General features: G+C 40.3%; 1 protein-coding gene across 2 annotated transcripts in view; it reads right to left on the reverse strand.

Moving 5' to 3' along the window:
• LMTK2 (lemur tyrosine kinase 2) overlaps window positions 1-15,317 on the reverse strand; it is a 106,156-nt gene that overhangs the window by 41,252 nt on the left and 49,587 nt on the right. The window contains exon 1 of one of the 2 annotated variants that reach the window (XM_042798862.1): window positions 2,577-2,878. The exons of the other annotated variant lie outside the window; for it this stretch is intronic. Coding sequence (XP_042654796.1) covers window positions 2,577-2,727 — 151 coding nt within the window. The 5' untranslated portion in view covers window positions 2,728-2,878. Of the gene's footprint in view, window positions 1-2,576; window positions 2,879-15,317 lie in introns of those variants that run through there. 2 annotated transcript variants of the gene reach the window in all.

Here is a 15,317-nt window from a genome sequence, read left to right on the forward strand (position 1 = left end):
AGTTTAGAAATATAACCTCAAAAATGCAAGACAAATATAGAACATATCAATGCACGCCTTCATCTGCAAACACTATGAAGCCATACTTAAAAAGAGCTATATCAGTCATCTCAATCAAGGCCCTAGAAACTTGACAGTTCCCCTGCCATAGTCTGGCATACTTCCACAGCAGCTCCAAAAAATGGAGCATTCTTGAACAAGGAATCCAACCTAGTCTTGCTAGAACCTGCCCATCACCACTTCCTGCTTTTCAGCTTCCTCCCCAAAAGAGAAGTTAATTTATTATGGGTATATTCCGTGAACTATTCCACACAGTTTGTTACAACTACAGACACCTTCCTCCTTTTTCTCTGGATTCCTACCTTTCCCATAACAAGCTCTGGGCAACCACACATCAAAATGCTTCTCCACTGTCAAAGCAGTAGCTGTTCTTGCTAGCTGAAACATTTGGGATCCTGAAATAATTCTGAAACAGTTACTAATTATTTTATGAAAAGGCATTTAAATTCTTCTCAAGTTGACAACTTGTATGTATCAGACCGAGTGTTTCAGTGAACTGCAAAAACTTCCAAGACCCAGAATTGAGACCATCAGCAATTGCCAATCCCAACACAGGAAATCAAATCAACCTGTCATGGGATACATGAGAGGGAAATTCACAGTATAGCTGAAGTTGTTTTTAAACACAACTCATGATTCTTAACCCAGCAAAATAGTCCCAGATTTGTCCTCTAGACAGGTTATAAAATTTGCCTAGTATGACAGAGAAGGTTCAAGACAAAACAGTCGCGTTGTCACTGGTACGCTATTCAAAGGAAGGGGAAAAAAAAAAAGTCCTTGTAGCTTCCTAACTGGTTACTGCTGTGGTGATGATACAGGACATACTGCAGACTAAGACTGTTGCATGCAAACCCTTTTGCACACATTATTTCATTCAGTAGGAAGTCTTCCCAATGAAACTGGAAAAGGTTCCTCTTGAGGCCTTAAAGGCTTAAATACTAAATATTTGTCAACAAAATAATCCAAATATATTGCTTCTTACTATATGAGTAAAGATACAGTAGAAAGCAACAGTTTCCTGGAGTTCAGTGGGTCTTCCATGACAGGATTTGATGCAGTTTGCTAAACCTCAGTTAACACCTCATGTATACATACTTTGGTCTAAATTACAACCATAACCAACACATGAAGTTAGAATATCCAACACTGGATGCTGACACTTTGACATCTACCTTTAAGTAGAAAAATTATCTGCGTATCACAAAAAGTAAGACACACAAAAGGCAGAAAAGGCCTCCACACAGAACTGATTCTACTATCTTTACTTATAGCTTGATGATAAGTCAATATTACTTGGATAAACTTCAAGTATTTCATGAATGAGAAAACTATCATTTAGTCTCAAAGGAAATACAGATTTGTCTGACAGTTTTCTCTTTTTCAGAAGTTTACTTTTATAGAAAAGACAGACAGACCTCAAAGAAGGCTGATGGATAGAGTAACTTATGAACAATTCAGAACTGTTTTGGGAATAAAAAAAAAAACAACTGGGAAAGAGGCATAGGTCCCAAATTAAAGCAAGTATGGGTTCCACTCCCAGTTTTGGTACTTTCCATGGAACAGCAGCCAAATTACCCAATCTCTGTGCTTCAGATCTCTCCCTCCCCACTGCTCCTCCTCCTCTCTGAACAGATTGTCTATTTCAGCTGTTCAACTCTTCATGGATAGAATGAATCTCAGTACACAAACCAAAACTAACAAAATTCTATCTCAATACAATGTTATGTTTGCAAGCCCCAATGAAATACAAAAAAAAACCAACAAACCCACAACACCTGAATCAAAGAAACTGTTGTTACTTATCAGCACTAATAAATATCCGATCAATACCTCATACAATTGAGAAGACATATTTTTTAGTTTGTACTTTTAAGACAAACAGGAAAATAAGCAAGAAAATCGAAGGAAGTTAGCATTACCTAACATAAGGGAGAAATAAACGTGAACTGCATGACTATTTAGAGACTAGGCCGGGGGGGCCGCGGGGGTAATCAACTAATCTGACCGGAAAGGAGGGAAGCCCCGTCTGCCCTGAAGAGCCTCCACCCAGGCACAGGAGTCCCGGTGATTCACAGTCAAGTACGAAAAAGAAAAATAACGCTGAGGTCTATATAGGCTAGAACGGTAGCCACTACAGAAAGACGGTATGTGAGTAAACGCATCGAGAGAACAGGCACAGAGTCCGATCTAAAGCGACTGAGATACCTGCAGCGGGATGCCGCTCCCTGCTACAGGCACAAGCCGTGCCCTACAGGCCGGGAGCCCCAGCCCCCCGCCGTGCCGTGCCCTTCCCGGCGCTTCGGCCAGGGGAGAGCGCCGAGCGCGGCGCGGAGCCCTGCCCGCAGCATGGAGAGGGGGGTTAGAAACCCGCAGTCCCCTCGCTCCACCGCCCCCGCGCCCCCACCGGAGGCTCCCCGCGCCCCCACCGGAGGCTCCCCCACTCCCGGTCCCCCCGGCGGAGCCGCCTCCGCCCCCGCCCCCCAGCCCCCTTCACGCCGCCGCCTCCCGCGCCTCACCTGCACCTGCTCGCGGAAGCGGAGCCGCCCCGCCGCTCCCCAAGAGAAGGGACAGCAGGAGAACGAGCCCGAGCTGGTGCAGGGGTCCGAAGGGCAGCAGGCCGGCTCCCCGCCGCCCGGTACCGCCACTGAGCCCCCCGCGCTGCTGCATGTCCTCCGCTCCCGGCCTGAGGCTCGGCGCCGAATGAGGGGCTCAAAGTTCTCAGCGTCTCCGGCGAGCCCCCGCGGCAGCCGCTGCCCCCCGCCTCCGCGGCGCGGCTGCCCGCGGCATCGGACCCCGCCGCCCCGCTCCCCTCACAGAACCCCCCCAGCCCCTGCGGACGCCACCGCCGCCGCCATCTTCCGGGCTACCTGACCGGGAGGGGGTGGAGCGCGCTGCTGATTGATGGCCCAATGCGCCAATCCACCCGCATCTCACTCTCGGGAGGTGGGATCACTGGCTGAGACGGGGCTAATCCGTGATGGACAGCCAGACCAGCCAGTCGCTCCGCACAGGGCGAGGTAGGGCGAGCGAAGGCTGCGGCGCGAGGAGGGCGGAGCGCGCTTGCCAATCAAGCCGCACGCCGGGAAACGCGAGGAGGGCGGAGTTTGCCCCGGATTGAAGCCGCGCTCCGCCAACCGGCTGGCGGCGCTGTTCCCCAGAGCGGGAGCAGGAGGCGGGGCTTGGCTGAGCCCGTGCGCAGGACGCGCGGGAGGAGCGGGCACAGCGCCGCCTGGAGGCGCGACGCCCCGCTCCGCCGCCGTGCCCGCGGGGCGCGCCCGGGGCACCGGGCCCTCAGCGCGGTGGCCGCGCACAGGGGCGGCCCAAACCTCTGCCCTCGTGTTCCCGAGACCAGGGCGGTGTCCTGCTCTTCCAGGCCAGCCTAGGCCTGGGGCCTCCCCCCGGGGACGGAGCTGGCATGGGGCCGCGGCAATGTTCCTCTGGGTTCAGCTGTCCCGCTCCGTGCCCCCGCGGCTCGGCTCTGCGCCACAGGACGAGCAAGGAAACTCGAGAGAAACAAAGGCAGAGCACGGTTCCCTCAGACGCCCCGGAGCCCTCCGGCAGAGCTTCCCCTGAGGAGTCACCGCACCTGCCCTGCGCTGCCCACCACCCGGACAGGAGTGGGAGTGGGCACACGGCTCCGTGCTAGCTGTGTGCCGGGGTATTCACGCTCTTCTGCAGAACTGGAGTATGAGGAGTCTCCAGTTAGGACAGGTTATAAGAAGTCTCAAGAGATGGGCATAAACCACTCTTTGCAGCCTGTGTGCTTCCAAGGCTGGAAATGACCTTCTTAAATACAAGCAGTATTCAGAATTAATTATAATGGTTTAGGTTTAGGTTTGTAATTCTGCTGAATGTACAGTACATGGAAACGAGGTGACAGTTTTAAGTAGTGTTAATCCTAAGGAATTGGGGGCTCTATATAGTGAGGATATAGGGAAATGCCATACAACTAATAAACTAGATTTCCATTTTCCAAATAATTGAGCAAAAAGGCTAATTATGTCAAGATTATATAATGACTTTGAGATGACAGATGGTCCAAAGAAATGTACAATGAGTTCACCCCTGGGACTTCATGACAGGAAAGTTTTGTGCTCAAAGTAGTACTTGGAACATGATGTCCAGGAAGACACAACAGAAACTAAATCCCTCTCTGTTACTAAGAATTTTTTCTAGGATAATTATTCTCCTGCCATGGGGATGTACTTTAAATCAAACTACTTTCCTCTTACCAAGTCTGTGTCTACCCCCAGACATCTCTCTGGCTTGAAGACACTAATTGTATTACCAAATCAGCCACATTTTTAGAAATGTTCTAATTAGTTTTTCTTCCAAGGGAAATATTCTACTTGAATAATGATATGGAAGACAATCTCCTCATATGTTGTTTCAGTAAACTATTATTAATGCATTATGCTGCTTATTATGCATTATTTTTAAAAATCAATATAAAACAATAAACAGTCCCAAAGAATTAATTGTCTGTAGATTTTATGGACTGGGAAGGCAAATGTAGTCCCTTCCCTTTAAAATCAGTGCTATGTAATATGCAATATGTAACACATTAATTTTTTTTCATGTACAAACAACCACCATCTCAATTTAAATAGCTCTGTACTGATATAAAACTGATGCATGCAGCCAGGTCTTTCTTTATGAATGCTATAAATATCCAGTGGAAACTTCATGGTTAGTCCTTTACTCTCCACTCTATCAAATCTCCCTCCGCTGAGTACAGACACCAGGACTGGGGCCTCTGATTATAAATGTGTCTCTTTCTTGTTCACATCATAGCCACATTTTTAAATGGTGATTGTTCAAACTACACTGTACTTCTGTGGTATAAGTACATGGGCAAGCCTAGTGTACCTATCACTACAGTGTCTAGGGTCCAAGATACTTCTGAGATCTATCACTGCCTTCACACAAAATCCACATGTAAATAATTCTGAGGTTCATAGCAGCTACAGACATAAAGTATAAAGCTTTATTTGTAGCCTATCAGCAGGTTTACAATGTAAGGGTGTTTTCATTTCAATAGTGAAAACAATTCATTGCATTTTAAACACAGCAGACTCCTTTATTTCCCAACCTACCCCATCATAATTGAATGTTAGGCCTTTGATGTAATTTGCTGATAAAACATCATGTTGTAATATCATCTGGGAAGTTATGGCAGCATATCATTAGAAGGACTTGTTAGAGCACTATTCTATAATGATGGTACACTTGAGGTTAGCTGTGAATTAGTCACTGGTAGAGGCTAAACAACCAAACCTTCCAACCCTTTGTTCTAAATATTAGTCACAGTTACTCCCTATCTTCAAATACACCATGAACATCACAAAAAAACAAAGATGCAAAGCCTACTCTCCTATCTGCCATCATCAGGAATATTACGGTTCACCCATTTGCAATTTCTGCAGCTAAACATTTGTGGTAACTATATGAGACTAATGGGATGAACAACCTAATAGCAAGTAATCCAAAAGGTACTTAAAAAGGAAATATATTTACTTAAACAAAACTCTTCCTGTACACAAAATGGGATGTATTACCACATACCATAGCCTCATGTTTCTTGATTATGCGCTGTTATCATTGCCAAATACTGAAGCTGCTGTTCTGTGTGGGAGGTGTTAAAACCTTTTTTTAGAGACAGATAATTGGATCAACCAAAGGATGTTGATGGTTTTATTTTCAGTCAGTTTTCTTCAATACTTTTTATAACATTACTGGTGTGGAAAGACTACTGTCTATCAGACTGAGCAAGTTGCCAGAGGGGTGTTAAAGGTCTTCAAGGTAACTGTGAATAAAGCCCCAAAAGATTCACAATTTGCTTACTACAAAACAGAGCATCACTGAGCATCAGGAACAGAGCTGATTACAGGACCCAGGTCTTTATTCCAGGTCACGGTTTTAAGCAGAAAGATTAGTTTCCATACAGATGAATGTTGACACATACACCCTGCTGTCCCTCTCTCCAAAAGAAAAATGTCTTATCCTTTCATATATAACCTTTTCTCACCCTATCAGTGTTGTATTTCTATACTTAAAGTGATTTGCTTCTCCACCTGATAGAGACAAAATAATTGACACTGAGTTTTACCTCCACTTCCAGTCATAAGTGACCTAATAGTTTTTTTATGTAACTGAAGGCATCTTTCTCAATACCAATACTACAGGATCCAAAATGATTTTACATAGCTCCCAGGAAAATTGGCTGAAGGATACTGGGTTGAAAACAATCAGTAAAGGAAAATTGCTTATTTGAGTCAAATGTCTGTCAGTCTAAAATGGGCCTAGAATGGAACGCTCTGATTTCTTCCCACAAATTATTAAGCTTGCACATAGAGAAATGAACCTCTGAAAAATACAGCAGGGCATATTTTGAATCGCTGATAGAAAATTCAGTTTATATTATTTTTAAAATGTATCAAATAAAGATCCAGCAGCTCTTGTTAATCCATTCCTTGTAAAAACATTAAGGAATTACCTTCTTGGGAAATATTTCATATTTGGATTTGCATCTGCCACTAACTTCTTGGAAAATTTAGTACAAATTTAATTTCTGTTGACTCAGGAATGTCTGCTATATTTTGATGGGCCTGATCTCGAAGGGCACTACCTTCTTTGGCTTCAAACAAGTGTACTTTGAAGAGGTTTTAACATTAAGATATGAAGATGGATCATAATTTAAAATGTATCTTACTCAATTGATTTAAATTTACTTTATTTTATTAAATCAAATTAATTTCACTTTAGTCCACTGAACCATGGAATCAATGGAGTTAATCAAAAGAATGATTTTTTGTGAAAGATCATTTATGTACTCCCTCAAAAAGGCATAAGAAGTGCCAACATCGGTATAGATTTCTTCTCAGTAGGATTCCATCTTGACTTACAAGAAATACAGTCATGAGTGGGCAAATTTTCTTCCCCACATGTTACTCTCTGATGATGTTGCCAGCCAAAATGCCAATTCATGCCAATTTTGAAACTGGTTTTTATGCCACTGACAACTGTCTAATGCTGGACTAAAAGACACATCTGTGATGATGGATCTGTATCTTAAAGCTTCCTATAGAACCTTTCATCAAAATTTTAAAAGAGAAACTACATGCATCTATTCTCTCAAAAGGTATAGGAGATTTAACTAAGTAATTTCCATTAACACAAAAGGAAATGCAAAATGATGACTTCTGTGTAAAGAAGATGTAAAACTTTCATAGCTACATTAGAAATTCCTTGCCACCCTCTCCTATTTATTTTTAGCAAACTCTCAGATGTGTTCCACTAAATTTTGCTCCAGATGCAGCAAAGCAGTACTGACTATAGTGAGAAACTATTTAACCAAATGATTGTCTAATGCAGTACTGGTCTAAATATACATTATATGTGTGTCAAGGGGGAAAAGAAAAAAAAAAAAAAAAAAGGGAAACCAGAAAGAATATTTTCACAAACAGACCAAGTAAAACACAACAGATCAGACAATGAGGTTTCAATTCAGCCTTTCCTCATGCAATACTTTCATTAAGGCAATAATGTGGAAGCTGCTCAGCAACTCTCAAGAACTTGTCCTATCTGAGACTACTCAAATAAGCAACTGTTACTGCTTAAGGCTTCATATGTTTTTACACTCTAGGTGTAATATGACAAGAGCAGCACTCCTGCAAAGGAATAGTTCAGCAACATATCAGCCTAAATGCAAGGGTTTAGTAAAACTACCTACAAATTACAGAGCCAGTGCCTCTTTGAAAACAAACAAACAATCTACAGGCTGCAGTGAATGGTCCTGTAATTAGTCACGTTTAAATAAGTATCTTGCTAGTGTAAACTCTGTTCACTTAAGCTTGCCAAAAAAAGCACTATCTGTTTCTGGACTTCTAGATCATCAGGTATCCCTTCATCACAAATCCTTTCAATAAAGGCAGGAAAACATTTGAGCTGGAGAGATAGTATGATTTGCATGTCTCTCTAAAATGTAATTCTAATACTACATTTTAATAAATATTATACATCACCACTTGAATGTGTCACCTGTTGAAAGAGAAAAATTGAATGAGTTAGAGTTGTGTTTTGAGTCCTATCAAACAAGGTATTCTTGATCAACCTGCCTATTAATGTAATACTTTCGATTTCCATACCATTTTATACCTAACTTCATAAAAAATAATTGAGAGAAACCATCATAGAAGTACCAGTTCTCATTAACATTGAGCAGGCCAAAGCTCAGGGAAGATTAGAGGTCAATTTTTTACATGCGTAAGCAGTCGCCTCTCATTTTAAGTATCTTTAATAACCTCATCCTAAGTAATTGCTCCAAAATTAAACAAGAAATTATCTTAGGCCACCTACATTCCCCTTCAACAGTCTCTCATTGGCTCCCATACTTAGTTTTAGTAAAAGCATAAGTAAAGACTTCAGGCTAAGACCGCTTTGTGTATGGTGAGGAAGCCCATCCCGGTTTGGAAATAATTTGCAATACAGTCAAAGGAATTTTTAAAAGAAGCATTTGCATGTAGAGGCCAGATCCAGAAAGTGTTCAGTAAGAGAAAATAAGTAAGCTGCTAACATACAGACAAGTGGTGTTCTGATGCTTTCAGCTGAAGTGCACACTTGGAAGAAAAACCCAGGGATTCAAGACTTAAAGAAAGGCGCAGTTCATTGAAGCACTGTAAGGGAAGGAAGGGTCTACCTTGTACTAAAATGCTGATGCTTTGCAATCTTACCTGTTCTTCTTATATTAATGAATGCTGCCTTCCAGTGCACTGAAATTTCAACATGACCAATTAGGCAGAAAAGAATCAAGGTGAATGAAGATATATTAAGCAGGATCAGGAATAATCTTGTCAACTAAGCAAGGAATACAAACCAGTATATCCAGCACATGTACACTGGAAAACATTGGTTTTGATACTTTCCTTTACTTTTAATAGTTATGGGTTCAAAATATGAAATTCAGAACAAGAACCATTTATCAAAGGTAGTAATTGGACATAAATTTCTGCACTATTTGGTAATCAGAACAGAAAGAGGTATAAAATACCTCAATGAAAATTTGTTATAGAGAAAGCAATGAACACCAATGAGCAAAGCTTATGCCGCAGACAAGGAACAACTCACTAAGCCGAAATTGCATTTGCATTTTAAAAAACCTTGGCACTATTAAGGACAGTGTCTTTTTTTAAAAGTTTACTTATTAATTTTAACTGGTTACTTACAAAAAACAAACAGACTTGGAATATGTAGCTCATTTCCTTATCCTTGCAGTCAGAGAGTCTAAAGATCATCCAAGAATCAAAGAGCTCCTACCTTCCACAATCCTTTCCTCATCTTTTTAATAACACTAATCCAACAGAAACCAGTTTACAAAATTATTTAAAAGTTTGAAGTCTTACAGGTGACGTTTTTTTGCTACTAGGATTATAGAATACAGACAGATAAAAAGATAGTGAAAATTTAAGCAAGGATCATACTTACTGAAACTGGTTTTTTCATCTCCAATACTAACAACTTAATGAGCTCAACTTGCTGTGCAGGATATTCTTTTTCCCCCTCGTTACAATATCATATGAGTATTGCATGTCCTCTAATTCTGCACTATACAAGGGAGTAGAGCTGCTTATGTGATTGATATTACTCATCTGTGCTTGTATATGCAGAAATATGGCTCATATTTTTACTGATGAACTCTAGGAAAATCCAGGGAATGATCCTATCTTGTATGAGCAGTAGCTACCCAAGCACAAAAGACAGTTTTCAAACATTCACCTCTTTGCTACTTTTCAAAGCTTTGACTAGACTGAAAAGGTCTAATTTAATTCAATAAATGTCAGTGGTTATAATTCTCCTCTCCAATCCATGAAAGGAAAAATTAATCCAAATTTTAAAATGCCTTTATCTTTATGGAGAACGGGTGTTTTCTTTTGCTATCAAAGTAATGTAGAAACCAATAAATATACCTTAGTAGAATGTTTATGGTATATGTGGCAACACAGAATCTAAATTACTTCTGAACAGTACCAAGGGGTTTAATGATAAATTGCTGACTATTTATGAATCTCGTGAATCAACATCTACATACACTGAGTAATTAGGAAGAAGTGGTGGCTGACAAGTTACATTTTTTTCTTCATAATTTCCAAATGTAAATTATTTGAACATGAATGAAATTCAATCCAAAGATTCAAAACTAATCAAAATCCAAGGGTTGTAGGATGTTCAGCAAGAGGATCTCTTATTCAGATCTGTACACAATACCAAAAGGTTGTGCTGTTTCAGTGCTGTAAACTCCATGGGGTACAGTGACTATCACTGTAAATTGAGAAAAAAAACATAATAACAGATTAAACTAGATGAGAAAACATTTAAAAGCACCTTTGCCAAAATTTTAATTCCTGTTCAGGTGCATGCTACCAGTGCTAAGTAATTTTGACCATCCAAATGTTTTTAGAACATGGCAGGTAACATACCTACTCCAAGACAATAGAAAATGTTAAAACATGTCTACTTGAAACTTGCTTTTAATACAGAAGCAGACTAGGAATTTTCAATGTAAGAGAAAAAAAGCCCAACAACTTCATGTCATAATATATCATGTAAACATAAAGTATGATTTTGTCTGCGTTATGAGTATATGCCATCAGCACATGGCTGGAAAGCTGTCTAACAAGCTGACAACTCCTCAATTAACCTTGTGTGAACACAGCTCAGGTTATCTATTTATAAAGTCATACCACAGGTATTGCCTACAGTGGGATATTACAATAAGCAGCAGTTAACAGAACTATTCTCATTTTGATGCGACACAGGTGCTCAGTTGTGCCTTATCAGTCTTTCTAGCTAGTGCTCTCAATTAGAAATTCAGAGAGCCTGGCATCTGGCACTGGAAGACAACAGAAATGAACATTACCATTTCCCAGGGGTCGCGGATTAAGCATGGCTTGCACCTGCTCTGTTTACTGCTGAGCTGGTAGAAGCAAGATTATCACTTTTACCCTTTTATTGGCTAAATTTTACAGTTTAGCCATCCAACACAGTAAGGACCACTTTTAGTTTAACCCAAATATAATCTTCATACCATACAAACCTCTAGACACATTTATTTTCATCAAAGACATATCTCAAAAATGCTGAATCACTGAACATAGGTAACAGAAAATATTATTTTTATCAAGCAAATTAACACAACTCATATTACATTCCTACACAAGTTAAATATTCCTGTCTTATATGAAAATCTTCCATTGCTCTTTGTGCATAAGCAGAAACATCAGTGTATCATGTCTGATTTTTTCCTCTGCCTAGTATTTGATTACAGTTGCTGGAGATTAGGATAGTTACAAGAGCCTTCCTCTTCACTGGCAATGTTGAACAATTAGCTGGTCCCACCACTGGGAATGGACTTGTACACAAATCCTTGATGCAATGTACTTTGCACCAGCTGGCACACACAAGCCTGGCAACAATCTATTAGCATTCTCCATGCTGATCTAGATTCCCTGCCTGGGCAGACCCACTGGAGAGGAAATACCCATGCTGAGGATTCCTGGTCTCATCTACTGGGAGCCTCATCCTGTAGGGGAGGTACTAATAGTAGAGAAGGTGGAGAAGGAAGGTCTCTAGAACATCAAGATAATCACTGAAAGGCAGGAGATCCTGTCTGTGCCCCATCATCACCTGCCATGCCTAAACAGCACCAGTTAAAGCTTGAACCCAGGCTGAACTTCTTTGTAGCCTCTGGTGCTGTGGCACTTACTCACGTGGCTCAATTAATGGATACAGTTCTCCTTATAGTTAGAGTAAACTCTGAGTGAGAAACACACAGGAGCTCTAACATGGATTGGTTTAGTGCCCAAAGAGCTCACCAGTGGTTACTGCTTCCCGTATCTGCTCTAACTGCTTTTCTACTCTGTCATTCCTGTTCTTGTCTGAAATACAGTTTTGTTCACCACTGAGAAATTAAGTACATCTCCAGATGGCTCTGGATATTTGCTTCTTTAAAGCAGAGTTCTGTGCTGCTGTGTAGAATTGCAAGACATTACAGAATATCAGAGAAAGTATGCTTAGTGCTGTATAACGAAAACACACTGCTCAGCCCACTGTTAAACAGGCTAAAAGTTAAATAAGACATAGATATGAAGGTCACCCTTTGGAACACAGCATGTACATAATAGCATAGATTTGCTGACCCTGTGTTGAAGGAATCTTCCACTTAATGATTTATAGATATATAAAGATCATTCACATAAAGAAAGAATATTCCTTACGTTCAGAGGACCAATAAATTAGTTGTTGTACACTGAAAATGTGCTGACAACAAAAACTGAAACAGTTGGAGTTTTTTTATTTTATGCTACTGTTTAACAAGTGATTATCATATGCACTTGTGATAATTACAAACTAAAATATGCAATTGGTCATGCATTTTGTTTATGTGATTTTGAGTACAATTCATCATCTGGTCCAGGAAATACTGGGAACAGCTATCCTTTATAGTCATGTTTATTTACTCCACTCTGGAAAAGAAAGAGACTATTACACTGGGTCTGATTGTTTTCTGCATAATCAGTGTATTGCGATCTTGGCATGAGTGAGACATAGTCAAACGGATATGAAGTAGAACAGGCATTCATGTGTTCTCTGCCTACTACATTATTACTGATATGCTTTTGCTTTTTGCTTCATGTTACTACATTTGGCAAAAGATCTCAGGCTCCTGCCCAATCTTAAAAAAAAAAAAAAAATTACTGAGGAAGGACAGAAAAGGAATTCCACAGATAGATTTGCATGTGATAGACATACATAAGAATGCATATAAAATCCCAAAGAAACAATGTCTACATTAGTGCTACAAATTCTGTAAGCCTTTAAGCTGCTAGCAGAATATCTCTTTGATTCTGCAATTTTTTTAAATGCTACAGACTTCAATAGCAGTCCTGGCCATTCACAGAATGAAGGGTCAGCCCTAAGAGACTGATAAGATATTGTAGAGATCACTAGAAAGGAAGAAATACACCCACTTAAGGCTTACTCTTCTAAAAAAGGACATGCTAGGAAGAAAACAGTGTCTTTCACAATGGAACTACAAGAAGCAGAAATCAGGGATCTGTCTTCTATTGTGGCTATGTTAGAAGCACAATATGACCCTATTTATGCAAGGGCCTCAACTCAAATTAGCTGAAGAAACCCCCATTCCCAAAACTAGGAAAAGAAGGTGTAACTTTCATTCACTTAAGATTCCTTTCAGACTTGCTCATCATTCGTTATACAGTTTTGTAGATGCTGAAAAATTAATTCCTAACCGAGAAATTAAAGAGGAAGTACACTAAAAGTGAAATAAACACAGTATGGGAATGAGATGAGAACCCAAGGAAAATTTCATATCACATTTCCTGAAAGTGAGCTTCTGTCAGAAAGATGATCATGACTGCATTAACAAGACCCCTAGTTATTCCCAGCAACATGGCTTTCAACAGTCTTTGATGCACATAATGACAACTTTGCAGTATTAGATCTTAATTTGTTGTGAGTAGAATTCTTCCTGACTCTGATGCAATTAATTCCCCTGACAATGCTGCTTATAAAACCAGATAAGTTAAAGGAGTTAATAATAAATACATGTGGACCACACTTTTTTCCCCTGCCTGCAATATTCTGTACATATCTTTATGTAGAAACAATGACTATTCTTGAAAATATGACATAGTTCATGTGATAAGAGGCTAGAATTCTTGATTTTACATACACATACATTAATGACCTCAAGAAGAAAATTGCTGCAAGTCAGAACTTTATGTAGCGTTCAGAAATGAGAACTGGATTTAGGTCAAAACTGAAGCTTTAAATAAATACCACCGACTTTGGGGAAAATGAGGTCTAGACTGTGCAGGTTTGGGTCTGTAAACAGGAATAACTAGTCTGTATTTTCACTAGCATGAAATTCACATTACAATACAGTTTTGAACAAACAAATATGTGATCACTTTTAAAACATTTCTCCTAACTCCTAATGAATCTGTGGTGAAACAAAATAACAGGCTAGGATGTTGGGATCTTCCCTTCTGCTCAACCATCAAGCAAACATCCCCTGGGAACTCACATTATATATCTTCAAATTACAGAACACGATGCAAAATATTGAAGAAGGCTTCTCTATACCACAAGTCAGTTGAGTGAGCTTTGATTCTGCAGTCAGAACTTCAACTCTATGGGTCCCGATGTTGACTCATGTGCATCTTACAAGATCACAATCCTGACTTGGTAATACTGCCTGAAAGAGTTAAAATCTGAATGGAAGTTCCTATTGTAAAGTTTTTTGTCAAAAACATAATATGAATATAATGCTTTGGAAAGACCTGGATTGATGCTGTAGACTATAGAGAGCTGAACTGGTAACTGCCTTGACCATGAAGGCACCAAAACTACTTGTTTTTCCTAATTGGACTGGGGACATATATTTGAAGTTAGGTGCTATTAAAATACTGCTATCTCTAAGAAAAGTAATAAATAGCATATAGTTATGCCCATAAAATAATCAGTGTTTCAGGTTTGTTTTGTTACCTCTGTTAAACTATCACACACACTGTTGCATGTACAAAACCACCTGTGTTGGAGCCGAAAGATGATGTTCAGAAACAGAGCACGCATTTGCCCAATCTTCTTCATCAACATTTAATTATAGTAGTATTTGCAGTGACATACTGCCTAAGAGCTGAAATAATGGACAAAATTATATCTACCCAGTGGAGCTTACAACCCAAGTAACACTATACAGACTGTATGGAATTATTCATATGAATCACACAAGCTAGATCTGCTCACCAACCTTAGATAAGACTCATGTTAGCTCTCCATCCTAAAGCCATAGGCACAAGATGAAGTGTTTATTTCAGCTGTTATTTCCCACCTGTAATTCTTCCTCCATGTGAAACAACCCTCCTGTTTCACCTATCAGCAGAGGCGTGCAAAAAGAACTGATGACAGCACACCAGCCTCTGCTCCAAACTCTTGCATGCAAATCTGTTGACTTCAGTGGCATTGCAAGAGGCAAAGACGTTTCAGTTCTTAATGAGGTTAGGTGAAAGGCCAAAGACTTCAGTTGTGCTGCAAGTCTTAGCAGTCAAGCCACTCCTGAGGATAAGGAAGGATGCAGGCTTTGTCCTACTCTAGATGGATCATCACTTCCTCAAGTGACCCATTTCATAACTACACCACCTCCAGTCTCATTCACTGGAAGTATAAATTCCCCTCTG

Source organism: Tyto alba, unplaced genomic scaffold (assembly GCF_018691265.1).
Source record: "Tyto alba isolate M040663 unplaced genomic scaffold, T.alba_DEE_v4.0 Super-Scaffold_28, whole genome shotgun sequence".
Lineage (NCBI taxonomy): Eukaryota > Metazoa > Chordata > Aves > Strigiformes > Tytonidae > Tyto > Tyto alba.